The 23,218-nt window shown below is 40.3% G+C and overlaps 1 protein-coding gene across 2 annotated transcripts in view; it reads right to left on the bottom strand.

Moving 5' to 3' along the window:
- Nucleotides 1-23,218, bottom strand: part of prorp (protein only RNase P catalytic subunit) — a 59,354-nt gene that overhangs the window by 4,770 nt on the left and 31,366 nt on the right. For both annotated transcript variants that reach the window (XM_067991496.1, XM_067991494.1), the window contains exons 5-6: nucleotides 7,908-8,056; nucleotides 748-943 (exon numbers count right to left, since the gene is read on the bottom strand). In XM_067991496.1, the coding sequence (XP_067847597.1) occupies nucleotides 748-943; nucleotides 7,908-8,056 (345 nt within the window). The remainder of the gene's footprint in view (nucleotides 1-747; nucleotides 944-7,907; nucleotides 8,057-23,218) is intronic.

Below are 23,218 nucleotides of genomic sequence, written 5' to 3' on the forward strand. Positions count from 1 at the left end.
TTGACTGAGCTCCAGTGGATGCACTGACAAGACATGAACTCCATGGGTAGGAATACCTACATAACTTCAAATACAACTACAACTGGTAGGAACTAAGGTGCTACTAAGCTACCCAGAAGAGTCTACCTACCCATTACTTCATGGACTTTTGTTTGCAGGCTTTTCAAGAGGAACTCAGTCAACTGGTTTGTCTGTTTAACTTTTTCATGATCTGGTTCAAACACTGTGACTTAGACAACTGACTGGATTTTACTGCTACTGTAAAATAGCAATGAATAAACTTGTTTGGTAATTCAGTCTGATGTGAAAGCGCCTGGTTTGACTGATATTAATCATCCTCAGAAGTGATGTAGTGGAAATCGTATACAAATCCAGAAATCTAAAGTGGGTCCATTGTTAGCCCAAGGCATGCTATCCCAGGCTACTTTGCAGGAAATTAGAGTTCTTGCCATTGGGAGTTGACTTTTGTTTTTGGCATGAGAAAAGCACCTGGTTAGAGCTCAAATTATAATAATTTGCTTGTCAAATTAACTTTGAGAACAGAGTTCCTTTTCAGAATATACATTGCCTTGAAGCATTAAAACTCAATATATGAAATTTACACCTCTGAACCAAATGTGGTTTCAGTAAATAATCCATGGAAGAATAATTTACAAAGTTACTCTATACATGAAGAATTTTAAATTTATAGAAAGATTACACTGCATTCTCTATACTTTTGAATTCTGTTCAAAGTGTACCTCTCACCTCAAATTTCATCTTGTGTCCTGGATTGTACCTTGACAGCACGAGCTGGTGTCCACGCTGCCACTTGAAAAACAGTCTTCGGGTGTCCTTGTCAGACAAACAAGCTTTATGATCCCGCATGAGGTCTCTACTAAGGAATTTACAATGATTGCCTGAATGTATAGTTGCATATAACAGAAATGGATCATCTTCAGAACTAGATCAAGAGAAAGCAGAACAAATCGTGATTACATCAATCATGTGCATACACAAATATCTTTCCAATGGCACTGTCTGTACATTAAACTGGAATTAAGGCAGAAATTTAGTTGGTTCTTCAACTAATTGTCAATTTTGGAGGCCCATGTCATGTGATCTTGTGCAAGATTTTCTGCTCTCCCTGCAGTAGCTTAAAAGCCACTAAATCTAAGGCACTAATTTGAACTCTCACAGGCACTGTTTGCAGCAATCTAGTTTTGTGGAATTATACACAAAAATAAAATGGCTGTACATGGTTCAGGATTTTGTGGCCATTTTATCCACTCGAAAAGGACTGAAACATAAGTGATTTTAATGTGTGTTTTGGACAAAAGCTTGCCTGAAAACGAGTAGTTTACCCGGACAGACCTATTGCTGGGTTGGCCATCCTTAAGCAGGTGAGAGGGGATTTAAATGCAGATGGGCAGTTGTTTTGCACATATCCCAAACTGTGGCCTATTTATTAGCAATCTCTGGTCATTCAGGGGATATCTAGCACCTTGGTATCACAATTATCTTTGATCTCTGCATTTCTTTGAAGGGAGGCTTTTTAAAAATCAACACAAACACCCAAGGTCAGTCAGATAACATAGGGACATAGATAAGGCAGCAGAAAGGCTGTGAGGGAGAAATAACCTCAGGAAAAACAGGAAAAATAGCAGAATAAATCTATCTTTCTACATTAAATAAGAATTCCTGCCAAGTGGACTAGTGTATGTGTGTTCTTTATCTTCGTAATGGTGCATGAACAGAAATTGAACTGATTATACTACATGACTTTTATCATACTCCGTGTCCTGTACATTTTGTTTACCACGGAATAAAGTGGTTCGGTGTCAAATTTTGTTTGATAACGCTCCTGTGAAACGCCTTGGGACTTTTTACTATGATAAAGGTGTGATATAAATGCAAGTTGTTGTTGTTGTTATGAACCGAACCAAATGACACCTTATCTAGTGTTAACTTGATCCATCTTTAGAGAGATTAAAGGTGTACATGTGCTTAAGACATGGAGATCCAGTCCAAGAAGAACTTGCATTTATATAGCGCTTTTCATGACCTCAGGACGTCCCAAAGCGCTTTACAGCCAATGAAGTACTTTTGAAGTGTAGCCACTATTGTAAGTAGGAAGCGTGGCAGCCAATTTGCGCACAGCAAGGTCCCACAAACAGTAATGTAATAATGATCAGATAATCTGTTTTAGTGGTGTTGAGGGATAAATATTGGCCAGGACACCGGAGAGAACTGCCCTGCTCTTCGTCCAGATCACAAAACAGTTTCATTGTTACACTCGAGGGTCCCACTACCACACCTAGCAAATGCAGGGCAGCAGGGGTCAACTTCTATATTAAAAAAACAGGCAGCTTATGGGAGTGACTGACATCACTAAACCCGATCAGATTCCTGCGGCAGACCCAAATTTATAACAACATAGACTTTTAATTCCTAAATTGGTATTCACTTCTGAATAGAGATACATAAAAAAGATTTGCACTTTTAACTCCCTTTCTTGCCCCTCCCCCAGATAACAGATAATGCAACAATCATAATCATTAGTGGACTAAGGTAAATTTATCAATAATATTGCAGGTATATATTCAGGGTTTAAAGTTATTCACTGTTAGAACTTAAATAAGTGATCTGTTACTTGTAAGAATTACAGAAGTCTGCAATTAGGTAGGGACTTCCCAGAAGTTTGCCATTAAGTAGTAAAGCTGGGGACTTACTTTAAAGGAACGTGGAGACATTATCATTTTTTCATAGAATTATAGAATTTTACAACATAGGAGAGAGAGAGAGACATAGATTTAGGAGTCCATGTACAGAATTCATTAAAAGTCAGTGGATAGGTACAAAAAATAATTTAAAAGGCTAATGGAATGTTGGCCTTTATCTCAAGGGGGCTGGGATACAAAGAGGTAGAAGTTATGTTAGTTATATACAGCTCTGGTTGGACCCCATCTGGAGTACTGCGTTCAGTTCTGGGCGGTGCACTTAAGGAAGGATATGCTGGCCATGGAGGGGGTGCAATGCAGATTCAACAGAATGATACTGGGGTTAAAAGGGTTAAATTACGAGGACAGGTTGCATGGACTAGGCTTGTATTCTGTTGAGTATAGAAGATTAACGGGTGATCTAATTGAGATGTTTAAGACGATTAAAGGATTTGATAGGGTAGATAGAGAGAAACTATTTCCTCTGGTGGTGAAGTCCAGAACAAGGGGACATAACCTTAAAATTAGAGGTAGGCAAGTTCAAGGGTGATGTCAGGAAGCAGTTCTTCACACAAAGGGTAGTGGAAATCTGGAACTCTCTCCACCAAAAAGCTGTTGAGGCTAGGTCAATTGATAATTTCAAAACTGCAATTGATAGGTTTTTGTTAGGCAAGGGTAGTAAGGATTATGGAACCAAGGCAGGTAGATGGTGTTAAGATACCGATCAGCCATGATCTAATTGAATGGTGGAACAGGCGCTAAGGGCTGAATCGCCTACTCCTGTTCCTATATTCCTAGGAAGAGGTCATTTGGCTCATCATCCTGTGCCAGCTGTCTGAAAGAGCTATCCACTTAGTCCCACTCCCCTGTCCTTTCCCTGTACCCTGTTAAAGTTTTTTTCGATATTTAAAACTTTCAATTTACACAATTATTTTATGGAAAATCTATGGAATAAAAAAACCTGCTCATCTCAATACTCAATGAATAAGTCAATTTCTCCAAAATAACTTTCAAACAAACTAAAGCAAGACCAATGGTAGAAAAGGTGAGTAGTTGATCTAAGTTCATCAGAAAAGAACAGTGACTGGCTGGCAGCAATAAGCAAAAGGAAAACCTGGTGTGTCTGGACAGCTGGGGGGCATTTACTGGGGTGGTAAATTTTCAGGAGGAATGGGGTTCGTTTGAATTTCTCGGAGGCTGAAATTTGTCTCTGAATGTAGAAAATGTCATTGAAAGATATTTAAACCAGAACTGAGAGTATACCTATCCTGAAAGATTGAGCTGACTAGGGCTCTTTTCTCTAGAAAAGAGAAATCTGAGGAGTGACCTGATAGAGGTCTTTAAGATTATGAAAGGGTTTGATAGGGTAGACATGGAGAAAATGTTTCCACTTGCGGGGGAGACCAGAATTAGGCGCCATAAATATATGGCGGGAGTAACTATGACTCTCTTAAGCTTGATTGTTTGAGAGTCATAGTTACTATAGCTGCGGCCCTCTTCTAAGTTCTCGGTTGCAGTGAGCCTTGCCTCCTCGTGGTCCCGTTGGAAACAACATACAAACGTTGGAAAAATGGGCTGTTCAAAGAACTAAGGAAGGGTGATCTGTGAAGATCAAGCTGAGGTATTCGAGGACTCTCTCGTCCTATACAAACACGAGCTCAGGATTTCCTGAAACAAAGCCAAAGTTTGAAAGTAACGCTTTGCCCCTAAACTGATGTCTGTTTTAGTAAATCCGGTTATGGTCAGGGATGGTTGTAGGCGTGCAGCTCCGCCATTTAACTGCAACCAAATCTAGCACCCATCAGGTTGCAGTCCTTGTTTTATCAATGTACCCTAGCGGTAATTGTCTTATGCTGTTCTTGATTACAGCGAGTTGTGTTCCTGATGGTCATATTCTGGCCGTTACGGCTGTTCCCAGAATGCACTGAAAGGTGGTCTGGCGGAGATCCGGATAGAATTGCTGGGCATAAAACCTCCACCGTCTGTGTGTTTCAGTGACCCAGACGCAAAGTGCAGAGCTGAACCGCTGGACTGACTCCTGCAGCGCCAGCATTACGGCCTCCATTAAAGATTTTAGGAAGGTGGCACTACAAGATCTACATGCACTCAGCAGGAAATCAACTGGGGAATACTGTGTTAAAGATAATCCCAAAGACCAGGGGACCACGAGGAGTACTCATAAGCTGGTGTTGTCAATGGGAATAACCACAAAAGCATCTCTGGAAGACCAATTTCAAGATTCACTTTTTTATGGACAAATCTATGGACTCAATCTTATCTATTTTTAGTATTTCTATGTTTACACCATTTTAGCTTGCTTTTTTAACTATTTTACTATGTATCATTTTAACTTATGATTTTACTATTTTTGGGAGTCCATGGGTATGCACGAGTGTCCATTGTAAGCTGTACCGCATATGTCTCTATTTTATCACATTGTTCGATCATTCTTATTCATATTTTAGCTTGTTATTTTCAACTATTCTACGATGTATTATTTTAACTTATGAATTTAACTATTTTATTAAAGATGTTTTTATTATTTCTGTAACCGGTATACACGTCCAGTTCCATCTCCCTTGAGGATTCCAATGCTTGGTGAGGTTATGCGATCCAATGATACTTCCCTTATATCACTGGTTCCTGTCTTTCCTCTCCCTTATACTTGCTGTCCCCCCTTGCCTGTGATATTTCACTGGACTGACAAATAGTGGACGAGCCACTTTAATATTTGAAATTTACACTCATTTAATGGAACTAGATTCCAAGAGTGCACTTAAAATAGTCACTAACAAATCCAATAGGGAATTCAGGAGAAACTTCTTTACCCAGAGAGTGGTTAGAATGTAGAACTCACTACCACAAGGAGTAGTTGAGGTGACTAGCATAGATGCATTTAAGGGGAAGCTAGATAAACACATGAGGGAGAAAGGAATAGAAGGATATGCTAATAGGGTTAGTTGAAGTAGGGAGGGAGGAGGCTCGTATGCAGCATAAACACGGAATGGACCTGTTGGGTTTAATGGCTTGTTTCTGTACATTCTATGTAAATCAGTCGGGAGAGGGGCTAATATAACAAAGTGTGTGTCCTTCCTCCAGGACAGGGGAATGAATAGTAGCTGCTGGTAACAATAAAAACTTTGAATTTCAATGATTAAGGTGAACCATATAGTCAAGCACAGAATTCTTTGAGATGTTTTTATACTATTGCTAGAAGTATTAGAAGTAAAATAATGGAATTACAAGCATACACTTCCATGGAGAATTTAGATATTATAGGTATCTCTGAAACTTGGTTGGATAATGGTGGATCTTAAGTGCAGTTGAAAGAGTACAAAGGATTTGAAAGAATAGGTTGGGTCACAAAAGGGGTGTAGCTTTATTTGTAAGAGAGGACATAATTGCAATATAAATGAAAATATTAATTAATAGAAGGGAGCTGAAATATTTAGGTACAGCTGGATCATGGAGGAGTTGGTCCAAAATGAATCTTTGTCATCAGTTATAGGCCTCCAGGGCAACAGGTTGAGAAAGACAAGGAACTCTAATCAGATTACAAGAACAACTGGGCATGATACTTTTGTCATAGGAGATTGTAACTTTCTACCCATTAGCTGGTGTGATAATGGGCTGCCATATTCAGAGCGTGGGAAGACAGAATTATCTATTGATACTGTTAATGACAGCTTCCTTATTGAGCATGTTAGACAAAGTACTAGAGAGGACCTTTTATTAGATTTAATACTTATTAGTGATACTGAGACAATGTGATCTTCGTGTAGGGTACATCTAGCAAAAGTGATCAATGAATCATTAGATTTCAGTTGGTGAGGCAAATTAATGCTACTGACAATATAATATTAGTACCTGATTTCAGGAAGGCTAAATTCTCAGTTGTGATCTTGATTTAAGGAAAAGTATACTGAGTATGCTGTTAGGTGGGAATAATTGGTTGAAATCTTGTAGCTAGAGGGTTGTCAACATTGGGAGTGATCTGAATGGGGTCTGGTCATGGGTGGAGAGCCACAAGGCTATGTGTTGAGACTGATGCTGCTCATTATTTTCATTAATGATTTATTGGAGGGCATAAATGAAACTTCTTAAATTCGCAAAAACGTGCACTATAATTTAGATGAAATCAACAGGTTGCAGGCCAATAATATGGACAAATATAGTGTTATGCATTTGGGATTAGGAAACTCCAGGCATGTTTATACCATGCGGGGTATTCGTTAAGGATAACCACTCAAGAAAGACACCTGGGGGTAACAGTTGATCGCTCATTAAAAGGTGCACAAGCAGTGTTGGATAGTTATTGGGAAAGCCAATAGGGTTTTAGGTTGTATTGCTAGGACCACAGAGTATAAAATGAAGAGTATTATAAGGCTTTGGTTTCTGAATTTGGAGTTTTATGTCCAAATTTGGTCCCAAAATATGGTAAAGGATATTGAGGTTCTGGAGAAGGAGGGTGACTAGAATGATACCTAACCTTACAGCTCTTAGTTATGAAGATAGGCTCCAAGGGTTAGGGATATTTACTTTAGATAAATGTAGGCTTAGAAGGGATATGACTGAGGCTTTTTATATTTTATATGCTTGCCCTCTAGTCCTACCATCCCTATCCATCTCAAATAACCCAGTCCAGTTAGATAGATAATTTGAGGTAAATAGGAATGGTAGAATTAGATCATGTAAAATCTATAGGCACACAGTTAGGTTAGATGCCAAGAAGTTTTTTCTTTGCAGAGTCATTACCTTCTGAAACACATGGTGGGTATGGATTCACTACTGTTCTTTAAAATGGAACTTGACAAGTTCCTGAGTGAAGAGGAAATTTCCAGTTTATAGAGGGAAAGTTGCTAGGTGGTTGCAATTATGATGAGCTATGGGTTGCCACAATGTCCTGGAGCTTTACTTAATGCCTTAGGGAGTTGGAGAGGATTTTCCCAGAGTATTTCCTAAATTGGCTGTGGTTTTTCTGTGTATTTTTGCCTCTCCCAGTATATTGCATGGTTAGAGCGTAGGTTAATGTTGTCTGTGGCTGTACCATGTCTAGATGAGGTAGACTTGATGGACCCAATGATCGTTCCCTGCCCTTCTTTTCATATGTTTGTATGTTACAATTATTCAATTTTAAAAAAACGTAATGACAGTATTTTCTTGAGTTTCCTTGTTTACTTATTACACTGATCTTCCTCTTTGACTTACATATTTGCTGTGAAGAAGCAGTCAGCATATTTTTGTATAGCAGCCATGTGACCTTTGTCCCAGCTGCGTGTTCCTCTTAGCATGTGCTTGCGCCCAAGGACAAGGAGACGCAGGTTTTGTTGTGCAAGGTGAGAAACTACGTCAAGAAGCTGGATTGAAAAACATGTTGCAAATTATTACGTTATAGTTTGATATTTAATACACATGGTGTTATGAATCTGCATTACAGATGTAAAAGTTTTTTTCTTCTTTTGGTAACGGAGCAATTATGATCTGGACATTGTTGCAACACTGTGTAGGAAGTTATGAAACTAACAAAGGCGGCATTTGGAAAGCACTGAATGTCAAGCTCCTATATTGCTAACTGCATCAACTCATACTCTTCTACATAAAACACCATTAAAATCTTTGTCACACAAAATTTTAGTCCATTTTTAGGATAATCCCCTCCTGTGAGAAAAGAAAATTATCCAACTCCAGTATAAAAGTACAATTTTTTTTGTAATCATCTCTTGTAGAAGGCTATCATAATTCCACCTTTTAACAAAGTTTAAGTCAGTAGCATACTATTCTTTTTAATTAGTTGCTCTCAGGATGTTGCTCCAAGAAGGTGATGGTGGGCTTTTTTCCTGAACCACTGCAGTCCTTGTGGTGATGGTGTTAGCTAGGGAATTCCAGAATATTGGCCCAAAGATGATGAAGGAACAGCAATATTTGTCCAAGTCAGGATGGTGTGTGCCTTGGAGGGGAAGGTGTTCTCATGGCATTGCTGCTCTTGACCTTCTCACTGGCAGAGGTTGCAGGGGAGTTGCTGTTAATGTAACTTTGGCAAGTTGCTGCAATGCATCCTATTGTTCATATTGCAGCCATAGTGCGCTGGTGATAGAAGAGGCGGATGTTGAGTTCAGTGGAGAGGGGGCTTTCAAGCAATCTGCTCTGTCCTGAATGGTGTTGACTTTCTGGAGTGATATTGCATACTTGTCAACAGACCTGTAAATGTGGACAGGTTTTGAGGGGTCAGGAGGTGTGACACTTATTGCAGAATACTCAGCCTCTGCTGTACTTTTGTAGACACGGTGTTGACACAGTAGGTCCAATTGAGCTTCTGGTCAATGGTGAAAGTGCCAATTGAAAGTGGGGGAAGGTAGTTGGGCATTTTATTGTTGGAGATTGTTAGTGCCTGGCACTTATGTGGTGCGAATGTTACCTGCTACTTGGCCAGTTCAAGCCTGTATGTTGTCCAAGTCCTGTTGTAGGCTGACATGGGCTGCTTCATCGTTGGAGGAATTTAGCAGCTCATAACTGTTAAAGTGTGATTATAAAATACTGTGGTGTTACACAGCAACTAAGCAATATTTCTGCTCTGGAACAAATGACCACAGCACTAATAAATTGGAAAACTCCACAGCCTCACAACTCCCTATGTTTGCTACCTCCTCCAGACATACATCCCCTCCTATACCCTTGGTCCTCTGACTCTGTTGTCTTGCGCACTCTCCCCTTCCTTCGCCCCAACATCCATCGCAGAGCTGGTCTCCTTGGCCCTGATTACGGAAAGGCACTTTTTAAACCCATCCACCTCTCCTCCCTCCTTTAAATCCTTTTCAAAACCTATCCTTTTGACCAAATCTTAAGTTCTGTTTCCTAACCCCTCTCCCATGGCTTGGCATCCATTTCTCTTGTTACTTCTTTGTAAAGTGCCATGGGACATGTTAAACCTTACAAGCTCTACGTAAATGCAAGTTGTTGTTTTGTCAGCTCTTCACAGCCCATAAAAAGAAAGGCTGGAGAATCCATGTTAGTGGACGAACCTTCATGTATAAGTTATGCTATGGATGTTAGTCAGGTTTTACTATTACAAGGAGAGTTAGCAAAGTGCCAAAACTTTTATTATTTTTGTTTTGAGGAGAAATTAGAAATCTTGTAACCAAATGCATTGATTGCTGTATTGACTTTATGTTATTGTTAACTTTTGCTTTTAATAAACCTGATTCGCAGTTTATAGCCTAAATCACACTATTACATTAACAAAGGTTTCTGGTCAACTCCGTTCAACATTGCATGACCAAATACTGTGCATATAAAGTCAAATTCTGCCTCATAGGGACCGATGAATCATTCATGGGTATGGTCCTTGACACTGAGTGCAGGAGAAATATCTTGCCTAAAAAATATAACAACAATCTCACTATGATAATCTTCTGTACACTATTTTAAGGCAGGTGTTAACACATTTATTTTAACTGGTTCAAATCTAGACAAAGGAGTATCGGATGAATTATTAAGCATTCATCTAATACTATGGGTAGGAGTAATTTCTAAGCTTTGGTCTCAAAATAAATCAATGATAATAGCATAAGTATTTATTAAAAAGTACTTGTTCATTACAGTAACAGTAACAATGTGAATGGAGAAATAATTGATAAATAACATCAGTTAGTTACTCAGATAAGAGTGTTCAGGCTTTTCTTGATTGCTCACTAGGCAAGTTAACCACATGGTAAAGCACTTAGCTAAGCCATACAAACCAGGAGGAACTCGGGTTTGATTTCTGGCCTGTGCTGAATTAACTTATCACAGCCAGGGCATCAGTAGGACAGTACAATTGGCCTTAGTGATCTCAGGCTTTTCTTTTTGGGAGGGGAATGTGTGAGCTTGTTACTCTTCAGTGCTGAAGGCTGTTTTAGTCAGAGCAGGTTTAGACTCAGCAGTAATCATAGAAAGGTTACAGCACGGAAGGAGGCCATTCAGCCCATCGAGTCCACGCCGACTCTATGCAAGAGCAATCCAGCTAGTCCCACTCCTCTGCCCTTTCCCTGTAGCCCTGCAAATTTTTTTCATTTCAAGTACTTAACCAGTTCCCTTTTGAAGGCCGTGATTGAATCTGCCTACAACACCACCTCTGGCCGTGCATTCCAGATCCTAACCACTCGCTGTGTAAAAAAGTTTTTCCTCATGTCACCTTTGGTTCTTTTGCCAATCACCGTAAATCTATGTCCTCTAGTTCTTGACCCTTCCGCCATTGGGAATAGTTTCTCTCTATCTACTCTGTCTAGACCTTTCATGATTTTGAATACCTCTATCAAATCTCCTCGGAACCGTCTCTGTTCCAAGGAGAACAACCCCAGCTTCTCCAGTCTATCCACATAACTAAAGTCCCTCATCCCTGGAATCATTTTAGTAAATCTCTTCTGCACCCTTTCTAAGGCCTTCACATCCTTCCTGAAGTGCAGTGCCCAGAACTGGACACAATACTCCAGTTGTGGCCGAACCAGTGTTTTGTAAAGGTTCATCATGACTTCCATACTTTTGTACTCTATTCCTCTTTCTAAAGCCCAGGATCCCGTATGCATTTTTAACCACTTTCTCAACCTGCCCTGCCACCTTCAACGATTTGTGCACATAACCCCCGGATCTCTCTGTTTCTTTACTCCTTTAGAGCTGTGCCCTCTACTTTTTATTGCCGCTCCTGGTTCTTCCTACCGAAATGTATCACTTCGCATGTCCCACCCCTCCCACCAATTCTTAAACTTTATTTCCTTGCTCTTCTTCCATTCAACCAATTTATGCCCTCCCCTCCTCCTCTCCTAAACACACTAGTTCCTTGTTGGGTGCAGTTTCAGAGCACCTGTTGCCCTAAGGTGCCTCATTCAACTGGCCATTCTTCACATAAGCCTAGGCTTTGAGTTTTTGAAGGCTATTTGAATATAGGGTCCCCAGCTGGGATTGAATTCGGGACTTTCCTAGTCTACAAAGTTCAGCTACTTACTGTTTTAACTTCATTTGAAGTTTAAAAGATTGTCTTTTCACAAGCTTGTGCTAACACAAATGGTATGAGATTGCCGCTTCAACTACGTCCCACTACCAATGTAAACTGCTGATTTTTATGAAATTATCAATATGCAACCACACATTTAGCATGACTACAGTAATAAAAGATTGTGCTGTACCATACATGCAGTGTAATGGATATATAATGCACTGTGGACAGAATCACATACATTTGTGGTATCAAATATAAAAAGGGTTTTAAACTAAATTCTGAATGTAGAGACCTTGGGGTTAATTTTCCCTTGTATCACTTGGTGTTAACGGGGCAGTAATGGCCTCAAAATGGGGTCGGCAGCCGTACTGCCCTGTTAACACTGACGAAGAGGCCGATGACATTTTGAAAGGAGTCTACTGCTGGGCACCTGCCTGTTTCAAGTGGTAGACCTCTTAATATCCAAATATCCTTGGACCCCCGATTGCTATGTTAGATCGGAACTAGTCGGAGCATGCGTTGTGCACACTCCGACCAGTTCCATGGACGATGGAGCTGAAGAGGCAAACGCATATTTGGAGTACATTTTGTGGGGCCCGAAGGAGCACTCCTGCTCCTCTGGGCCCCACAAAAATAATCTGGACCACTGCCGCACCTGGACCCCCACCCTCCACGATCATGACTCTCTTCTTCTTCCCCTGCTCCCCACTTAACTCGCTGGCAGCCGGGGCACTGATATTGGTTGGCCTCAATCAGCGAGCTGCATCGGCTTTTTAAAAAAAATTCTTTCATGGGACGTGGGTGTCGCTAGCGAGGCCAGCATTTATTGTCCATCCCTAATTGCCCTTGAGAAGGTGGTGGTGAACCACATACTTGAACCGCTGCAGTCCGTGTGGGTGAAGGTTCTCCCACAGTGCTGTTAGGAAGGGAGTTCCAGGATTTTGACCCAGCGACGATGAAGGAAGGGCGATATATGAAACCTTGCCGAGTTGCTGCAGTGCATCCTGTGATGGTACACACTGCAGCCACAGTGCGCTGGTGGTGAAGGGAGTGAATGTTTAGGGTGGTGGATGGGGTGCCAATCAAGCGGGCTGCTTTGTCCTGGATGGTGTCGAGCTTCTGGAGTGTTGTGGAGCTGCACTCATCCAGGCAAGTGGAAAGTATTCCATCACACTCCTGACTTGTGCCTTGTAGATGGTGGCAAGGCTTTGGGGAGTCAGGAGGTGAGTCACTCGCCGCAGAATACCCAGCCTCTGACCTGCTCTTGTAGCCACAGTATTTATGTGGCTGGTCCAGTTAAGTTTCTGGTCAATGGTGACCTCCAAGATATTGATTGTGGGGGATTCGGCGATGGTAACGCCGTTGAATGTCATGGGAAGGTGGTCAGACTCTCTCTTGTTGGAGATGGTCATTGCCTGGCACTTAAGTGGCAAGTAACATTAGTGCCACTTATGAGCCCAAGCCTGGATGTTGTCCAGGTCTTGCTGCATGCGGGCACGGACTGCTTCGTTATCTGAGGGGTTGCGAATGGAACTGAACACTGTGCAATCATCAGCGAACATCCCCATTTCTGACCTTATGATGGAGGGAAGGTCATTGATGAAGCAGCTGAAGATGGTTAGGCGGCCTGCAGCTTGCCTGCCCGATGCAAATGAGGCCAGTGCCTCAAAATCACAGCCTGCTCTTTGCCATGGGTACAGGCAACGGGATGGCGCACGCCACTGGTTGGTCGCCCAAAAGTCAAAATTGACCCCCTTCAATTTTAAAGGAGGATATGCATCATGGCATTGTTGCAGTTACCACTGAGTATGACACATTTAAAGATTCAATGCTCAGGGGAAAGTACCGTTTTCAGGCAGGAAGACAGAGATGGAAAGTAAACTCTTTACTTATGGTGTAAAGTGCAACTAGTCATCAGAGAATTAAATCTGTAACAGAAATATATGTTTGACAAATTTTCCATCCATTTGGGAAAATGAATAATGGGCACATGGTGTACGTTAAGCATTGTTATACAAAGGCAAAACAATGTAAAACTATGAAATTTGCCATGAAACCTGCTGTGCAAGAGATTTATTCCTAAACGTTGAGCAATTTGCATGGTGTTTCCACTTTATAATTGGCTTTTATAGTACTTGAGAAATGTAACTTTAATTCTTATACACTTTGCACCTTAAAGCTACGATACAGCATACATTCACTGAAAAACCAGTCATTATTGCTACTTATCAACAGGATTTCAAACACTCAAGTTTAATAAATGAGATAGCTGGTCACAAGTGCATTGAAAGAAAAACACCTGCATTTAATTAGCCCCTTATCACATCTCAGACATGTCTCAAGGCACCTCCTTACAAGGAATAACTTTGAAGTTTATGACTGTTTCATGGACTTTCCCTTTCCCACCAAGCCAAACCATCTCATGGCTTTCCCCTGCCCTAACCCTGAACCTGCATTTCTCTCTAGTTTCTCTTCCATCTCCCCCCATTAAACTCATCTTGTCCATGAGACCCACCTCCTGCTGCTTTGGCCATTCCCACTAAACTCTTAATCACCCAATTTCCCTTCCTGGCCCCCATGATAGCGGACCTTGTAAACAGTTCCCTCTTATCAGGTACTGTCGTCCTCGCTTTCAAAAATCATACCCATCAATCCTTATCAATAAACGTAGCCTCAACTCCCAAAGTCCTTGCCATCTATCCCCACCCCCCATCTCCAACTTTCCAAAATCCATACCCATCTTTCCTGCAACTCTGTTTGAATCCCTCAAATTAGGTTTCTGCCCCTGCCACTACACTGAAATGGCCCTAACCAAAGTCACAAATGTCATCCTCTGTGACTGTGATCAAGGTGCATTCTCTCTCCTTGTCCTCACTGCAGCCTTTAATATGGTCAATCACACCATCATCCTCCTCAATGCCTCTCCTCCGTTGCCCAACTTAGGACTGCCCTCGTTTGGTTCCACTCTTACGTATGCAAATACAGCCAGAACACCTCTAGCAATGGTTTCTCTTCCTGCCCCTGGAGTCAGCCAAGGATCTATTAGTGGCCCCTTTCTCTTCCTCATCCACATGTTGTTCCTTGGTGACCTTTTCCTCATCTAAATGTTGCCCCTTGATGACATCAAATTTAACATTTTTATCATTGTGTTTAAATCCCTTCATGACTTTGCTCCTCCCATTCTCTGTAACCTTCTGCAAAATCTCCGTTCCGCTGACTCCGGCCTTTCCTGCATCCCCACCTTCATCCCAGCATTGACGGCTGCACCTTCAGCCACCTAGATGCACCTTCTGGAATTCCCTTCTGTCTCTCCACCTCCCTCTCCTCCTTTAAGGCCCCCCTTAAAACTGGCAATTTTGATCAAGCTTTTGGTCACCTCTCAATAGTTCCTTCTTTGGCTCGGAATCCATTTTTTTTTAATGACACCTCTGTGAAGCATCGTGGGATATTTTTCCATGTTAATGTTGCTGTATAAGTGCATTTTGTCGTTGTTATCTATGCAAACATGGCAGCCATTTTACACACAAATAAGATGAATGACCAATTCATCTGGCTTTTTTGGTGGTGTTGATGGAGAAAAGAATGTTGGCCAGGACATTGGGAGAATTCCCCGCTTTTCTAAAGGTGCCATGGGATCTTTAATGTTTGCCTGAATCATTGAAATAGGCAACATCTCATCTGAAGCATTGTACTCCCTCAGTATTGTGCTAGAATGCCAACCCAAATTATGTGGAATGGGCATTGAATCCACAAATTTCTGACTCAGAGGCTGCTCACCAACATAAAACAAATCCAGTTGAACAAACTGTGTAGGTTTTGGAAAATTTGGGCTTTATTATTCAATTGTGTAATCACTGCACCACATGTCCAAATTTGCATGTTCCAGCAAGCACCTCACAGTTTCAAATGTTGTGCAAAGCACATGACTGATTTTTTAAAAAAAACTTCAAAAGCTGCAAGTAAATTCCAAGTAAAGTGAATGGGAGGGGGGAGGAACACGAGATAAATTCTGCACGAATGTTGACTCGAAATATCCACATGCAGCGGTCTCTCCCTGTGTGGCAACCATGTGAACAGGATATTCCCATTTAGAGTTGTGCAATCACCTCTGGAAAAACCCAACCGTATCATTTTCAGTGTGAGCTTTGCACCCTTGTCACCAATGTAGCATTAGTATATCATATAATCAAAATGCATTGAATTTGCATACATGTACTGCATAAAAATGCACAATCATTCCTTCATCAGCAAACTGACTTATGCTTAGTAGAAATCCCCTATCCTTTCGTGTAGCCACTGATGCAAATATGAAAGGTATCAAATTGATGTGGATTAGTTATAAATGATTCATAGCTTAGAATCATAGAAAGTTACGGCACAGAAGGAGGCCATTCAGCAAATCGTGTCCTTGCCGGCCGAAAATGAGCAATCCAGCTTAATCCCACTTTCCAGCACTTGGTCCGTAGCCCTGTAGGTTACGGCACTTCAAGTGCACATCCAGGTACATTTTAAATGAGTTGAGGGTTTCTGCCTCTACCACCCTTTCAGGCAGTGAGTTCCAGACCCCCATCACCCTCTGGGTGAAAAAAAATTCTCCTCAGATCCCCTCTAATCCTTCTACCAATTACTATGGCCCCTGGTCACTGACCCCTCTGCTAAGGGAAATAGGTCCTCCCTAGTCACTGTACTTAGTCCAGTCATAATTTTATACACCTCAATTAAATCTCCCCTCAGCCTCCTCTGTTCCAGAGAAAACAACCCCAGCCTATCCAATCTTTTCTCATAGCTAAAATTCTCCAGCCCTGGCAACATCCTCATAAATCTCCTCTGTACCCTCTCCAGTGCAATCACATCTTTCCTGTAATGTGGTGACCAGAAATGCACGCAGTGCTCTAGCTGTGGCCTAACCAATGTTTTATACAGTTCTAACATAACCTCCCTTCTCTTATATTCTATACCTCGACTAATAAAGGAAAATATCCCATATGCCTTTTTAACCACCTTATCTATCTGTCCTGCTACCTTCAGGGATCTGTGGACATGCACTCCAAGGTCCCTTTGTTCCTCTACACCTCTCAGTATCCTCCCATTTATTGTGTACTCCCTTGCCTTGTTTCCCCTCCCCAAAAGCATTACCTCACACTTCTCTGGATTGAATTCCATTTGCCACTTTTCTGCCCACCTGACCAGTCCACTGACATCTTCCTGCAGTTTACAGCTTTCCACCTCACTATCAACCACATGGACAATTTTTGTATCATCTGCAAACTTCTTAATCGTGCCCCCTACATTCACGTCCAAATCATTTATACCACAAAAAGCAAGGGACCTAGTACTGAGCCTTGCGGAACCCCGCTGGAAACAACCTTCCAGTCGCAAAAACACCCGTCAACCATTACCCTTTGCTTCCTGCCACTGAGCCAATTTTGGATCCAACTAGCCACTTTCCCTTGGATCCCATAGGCTTTTACTTTTTTGACCAGTCTGCCATGTGGGACCTTGTCAAAAGCGTTGCTAAAATCCACGTACACTATATCAAACGCAGTACCCTCATCGACCCTCCTTGTTACCTCCTCAAAAAATTCAATCAAGTTAGTCAGACACAATCTTCCCTTAACAAATCCATGCTGACTGTCCTCAGACAGTATTCAAAAGCTTAGCACAAGGTTAAAGAAACATAGGGAGAGGACTATACATTCCTACACCATGGAAGAGGAAATTACTTGCTATACAAAGTAGATTTTTCTCATTATTCATTATAAATTTTTTTATCTACCTCATTAAGGAAATATCCCCATCATTTTATAGGTTTCAAATTTTATTAACTAAGTGCTGATAATTTTGAATTCAGAAATAATTTAGTCCTTGGCTGAAATGGAAGCCTGTATGTGTTTGAATGCGAACAAATCAATTTAAAATATGATTCACTTTGAATTCAGTAACACTGAACACAGCCCTTGCATCCTAGCATGACTGAATGGTAGTTTCTCCTCCATCCAACCCCATCACAAAAAAAAAAGTTGTAGCAACAGGATATTTATAAGCATATATAAATAACCCTATAGAACCTGGAGCAATAGTGCCTCAGGTATTTTGCTACCGACGAGACACAAAACCAGATGAGAGTGAACCGTCTCTCAGACCCACACAATGCACAGTCACAAACAGCTAACTAAAGGAAGAGACATTTCTTGTTTCTCTAATTTTTTTTTCATATCCCCACTTTGATTGAAATTCACAGCTTTTGGCTTTTTCTCACTCTTTATATCCACTTCATTCTAAACAAGCACATAAAAATCAATAGCAAGAGTTGTTTTTCATTGAAAGTGAAGAATGGAAGATGACATTCTATTCCATGGTTCTCCAGTGCACTCAAAACTCCCTTTGCCAGACCCTTCACACAATCATCTTCTCCCACAATTTTCTGCCCTTTCTCTAATTGGATCTTTCATGCCATGCATCATCCATACCAGAGATCATGTGAAACCAGTCACTCGGGAACACAAGAAAACAGCCCAGAGATTACTCTTCCCTGAGGGATTTCAGGCACAAACCCACGTGACACCACACAATGGTGTTGCACATTCCTGCCACCTTGTGATTTGAGAAAAACATACAATTCCTAGTTCAGATTCTATTTTTGTTTCCATATCTTATCTCTCCTCACATTATCCCCTATTGTCCTAATCTCAGAAGTTCCTGATAACCCTTTTTGGTAAACACCCCACTTGTTCTTTATTTTCTGCCAGCTGCCTGAGACCATAGTGCCCACATTTATATTACTTAGGAAAGAAAAAAAGGACAGATTGATGAAAACAACATAAAGCAAAAGGCTGGGAAAAAGTCATTATATTTTCCCTCTTATTTATTGTGTAGAGTTGGTTGTGGGAAAGAAGTGGGATTGGGCACCTAGTATGAAGATTCAAGATGAGTGGACTTGTTACTGACTTAACTGTGCCTGCACAATTTTTAAGAAATATATGGTCACCTCCTCCTTTAAGGAACCTAGATAAGGACGAAGAGATCCTGGTTTAGATTTCACTGATTTTGAATGAGGACTGAGTCCTTTACATTACAGGTTTTCAAACTGTAATCCATGAACCCTAGGGATCAGATTTCAGTACTTGTTGACTTAATAGTATGTTATTTCCATTGCTTTACACCACTAAATGTCTTCTGCAACACTAGCTCTGTTTAGCTAACATTATCTTTCAGAAAATTATGACAAGAGTTCCCGGAAGTATTCAACATTTGAGGTCCGCGTACAGAATAGTTTGAAAAACATTATTTTGTGTGTCTGCAAATGCAGTATCCTAAATTATCTGTAGATTGCAGTGATCTAAATTATCTGTAGATAATGTGTGGGGTAGCTCTCTAAGTTATGTGGCATGGAGAGGGGAAAGGAGGACATGTTTGTTTTTTCTCTTCCCTCCCCCACCCATATGACTTCCTTGTTTAAATACATCTCTTATGGCCACTTCCTTGGTTGGGATGGGTTCAGTTTTAGCAGAATTTGTATAAAATGAAAATGTAAAAGCAACATAACCCATAATTTACTTTTTGACTACACTGCTGTTATAAACAGGAAGTGTTGCATAAACAAAAAAAATTACAGGTTTTTATAATTGATAATTTAAATTGGATACCGATTTGTTAACTGTTATGGAAAGTTTTAAAGAGGAACATGCTTAGAGTGAAAAATGTTTTAAAGTTTTAGTGCGGTATAGTTTTATTAAATGGTATGGCTATACTAATTTCAAAACTCTAGAAAATACCTAATTTTAAATGTTGTATACCACTCAAACAGCTTACGGTAAACCAATTTAATTCTCTTGTAGCCCTCATAAAATTGAAGTAGATTTTCAGGTAAAAAGACAGTTGGGTGGTATACTGATTTTAATGAAACATTTAATTAAACAATTTTTTTTTGCTGAACATAAAAATGAAACAGGCAGCTTCAAAGCAATCTACCACTTGCATTCAAAACCATCCCACACATTTAAAGTTATACCATCCTCTTACACACTTGGACTTTTTTGGCTTTGTCATTCTAGACAGAGAAAGCCCCCGCTGGTAAAGTGGGAAGTTATCAGTATTTCACAGTCAGCACAAGAAATTGATGAAACTGGTACATTTTAAGATGAGGAGCTAAAAACCTCAGCCTGGTTTTATTTAACAAATGTTATTAACAGTTTGCAGACTGCAGCATTATTTCAGAATACCCACCCCCTCCAAGCAGGATCAGTGCTATACTTTCCATTCTTTTCAAAATGTATTATAATTAAAATTTGTATAGCAACAGTTTGATCCAACTGTGTTCCATTATACTCATATTTGGGTCAAAGCATGCTAGACAGGCAGCTTGAGACTCAAACTCATGACATTTGGTTGAGCATTTAATTCCTGACCACTTCAGCAACACAGACCAACTCTCCTAATTTTTTTTTATTCCCACCCATTCTAATTTAAATGCATTTTGAAAAGTTACTTCAACATTACAGCAAGTAAAAAAGCAATGGTTTAGCCTATCTAGCTACTGCTGCTATGTCCATGTGTAGTACTCACTGATCACTACAATCTTCAATTGTATGTATATCATGTGTGTTCATCAACAAAGCTTTAATAACAACATAGCACCTTTAATGTAGAAAAACATCCCAAGGTACTTCAGAGGCATAAGGAAAATAATGGATACTGTACCAAAGGAGCTATTAGGAGTGGTGATCAAAAGCTTGGTCAAAGAGGTGGCTTTAAGGAAGGGAGAGAGCTGGAGGGGTTTAGGGAGGAAATTCTGGAGCATGGGCCTGGCAGTTGGAGACACAGCCAGGTGGGGTGAAGGGGTGGTAATGTTTGAGAGGCTGGAGGCAGAGGAACGTAGAGTTTACGTGGGGGGATTGCAGCACTGGAGGAGGAGATAGGGTGGGCAAGGCTATGGTGAGATTTGAACACTTAATTCTTAAATTTGATGTGTTGGAGGACAGGGGTGATGGTTGAGTAAGACTCTGTGCCGCATAGAATATGGGCAGCAGAGTTTTGGATGAACTCGTTTATGGAAGGTGAAGGATGGAATATCGCCTTAGAGAGCGTTAGACTAATTGAGTCTTCAAATGACAAAAGTCATGGATGAAGGATTCAACGAAGGATGGGCTGAAGTAGGTGTAGAGGTGGGTGATGTTACAGAGGTTGGAGTAAGCAGTCTTTGTAATGGTCTTTGTAAAGCCCAGCTCGGGTTCGAACATTAATTTTCATATGATCTTGATGCATTCTTATTTGTACATAACTGGATGGGTTTACTTATCCAATATAAATCTAATAAAAGCAACTCTTCCTAAACACATATTTTATATCTTTCCTCCAATGATATTAAACCATCCAGTTAACAACAGCCATGTCTAAGCTATTAACATATTTAAACAAAGAATTAGGACTACTTCCTCCATTCAAAAAAATTAAATGGAAAAAAGTGTATCACTAAAAAAAAATCCCCCAAGTTACTTTTTTTGTGTCCACGCTTTCGAAAGATCCTGTGTGGGTGCTAAATAAATAGAACTTCCTGAGCTATTCATCTGTGGTTCCTGTGTAGGATTGTGATCAGGTTAAATGTTAATTATTTGCTTCAAAGACCAGGCAAGTGCTACAGATGCTGCGTTATGCTTTGTGAATTCATCATAACTATCCATTATGGTAAAGACACATGAATATTTTGCACAGTATTTAAAATTGATGTGACTGGGGGTCATTATCAAAGATTAAAGATTTTCAAAGAGATGAAGAATTGATTACAAAGACAGCAAAAATCTCAACTATTGATGAATGTAATGAATTATAAAGTAACAAAGAAAGCTGAGAAATTTTAAAGCTGGAACTGCCTGTACTGCAATAATTTTTTTTTTTTTTTTTGAGGACTGTTTCGTGAATTTAGAACAGTAACCCTTGGCTGGGGGCAAAAAATTAAACTGACCTCCATGGTTGTCCTTTAAAACTGCATGAGAGCAGGGTTGGTCATATCATCACAAAACATCTTAAAGGGCGTTGTACCAGTACAAACATGGCCCAATGCTGTGCCATTCGTTTGGTATGTTAAGGATGCAATATGTTGAAGAATGATTATTTATCATTCCTTTGCTCTTATTTCCCAGATACAGTGCTATTTACTGGTTACATTTTATGCTACATCATGAGACGTTCTCTGTCGCCTTTGTCTTATTATAATGTGCAATAACCTTGAATCCCAAAATTTTAAGACAATATGCAATTGTGGTCCTAGGAACTGTGAACCACAGATTACATTCATTGCCAAGGGTGTTAACTGGTTACCTTTGTAGAGCTTCTCATTTACAGTTTGAGACCCGAGGTATAAAATTAGCTAAATTCACTATTCAAAAGATAACTGATTTAAAAACAAATGTGTTGGACAAGAAAAAGGTACTGACAAATCAGAATGAAAATTGGATTTGGAGAAATATAATTCCAGATGCAAATGTACCATTTTGACCTTTCGTTTGGAGGTGGAGGAATGATTTTGAAGGCCAAATTTTAAAAAAAGTCAAAAAGGAAAGTACCTTAACACAGACTGATGCACAAAAGGACACTAATTATCTAAAAATAGGTAATTTCCTTACAGGATGTATGTGGTTAAAAATTATCTGCAAAATTAAACTCTAGTCAGCATGTCTGCTTCACTAAAAGATTGAAAGTGCAAGCTGAGTAATTTAAAATTGTTAGCCCAAATGGTACTGACCCACACTGCAGCAGTGGAACAGTTTAAAATGGCAACACCCTGCTAACAACAACACACACAAATTAGAAACAAGTCTCTTACAGGGAACACCTCTGTTACAACAAAAAGGTTCCTTTATTGCACCAATACTGGGGAAAGAGAGAACTGTTCCGTTGGGCCAGGCTCTACTTAAACCGGGCTGGGATCAGCGTCCTGGCAAATCGAATAACGGGGGTGGGGGGGGGGGGGGGGGGGGATTTAGAAATCTAATCAGGAAAGTCAAGGCAACAGAGCAGTGTAGTGATTTGGGTAAAGATAAGCAGGGTGTGGCAGAAAGGGGCAGAGAGTTTCCAATAATAGTGCATGAGCAAATAATATCAAAGCAGAAAAAAAATGGTAAAAAGTAAAAATTAAAGGCTCTTTATCTGAATGCACGGAGCATTCGTAACAACATAGATGAATTAGTTGCACAAGTAGATATAAATGGGTTTGATCCAATAGCCATTACAGAGACATGGTTGCAAAGTGACCAAGGTTGGGAACTAAATATTCCAGAGTACATGACGTTTAGAAAAGACAGGCAGAATGGAAAGGGAGGGGGTGTTGCCCTAATAATAAAGGATGACATAAGGACAGTGGTGAGAAAGGATCTTGGCTCAGAAGATCAGGAAGTAGAATCAGAATGGGTAGAAATAAAAAATATCAAGGGGCAGAAAACACTGGTGGGAGTAGTTTATAGGCCCCCTAATAGTAGCAATATCATTGGACAGAGTATTAATCATGAAATAATAGGAGCTTGTAACAAAGGTAATGCAGTAATCATGGGGG

The sequence above is a fragment of the Heptranchias perlo genome, chromosome 10, assembly GCF_035084215.1.
Source record: "Heptranchias perlo isolate sHepPer1 chromosome 10, sHepPer1.hap1, whole genome shotgun sequence".
Taxonomy (NCBI): domain Eukaryota; kingdom Metazoa; phylum Chordata; class Chondrichthyes; order Hexanchiformes; family Hexanchidae; genus Heptranchias; species Heptranchias perlo.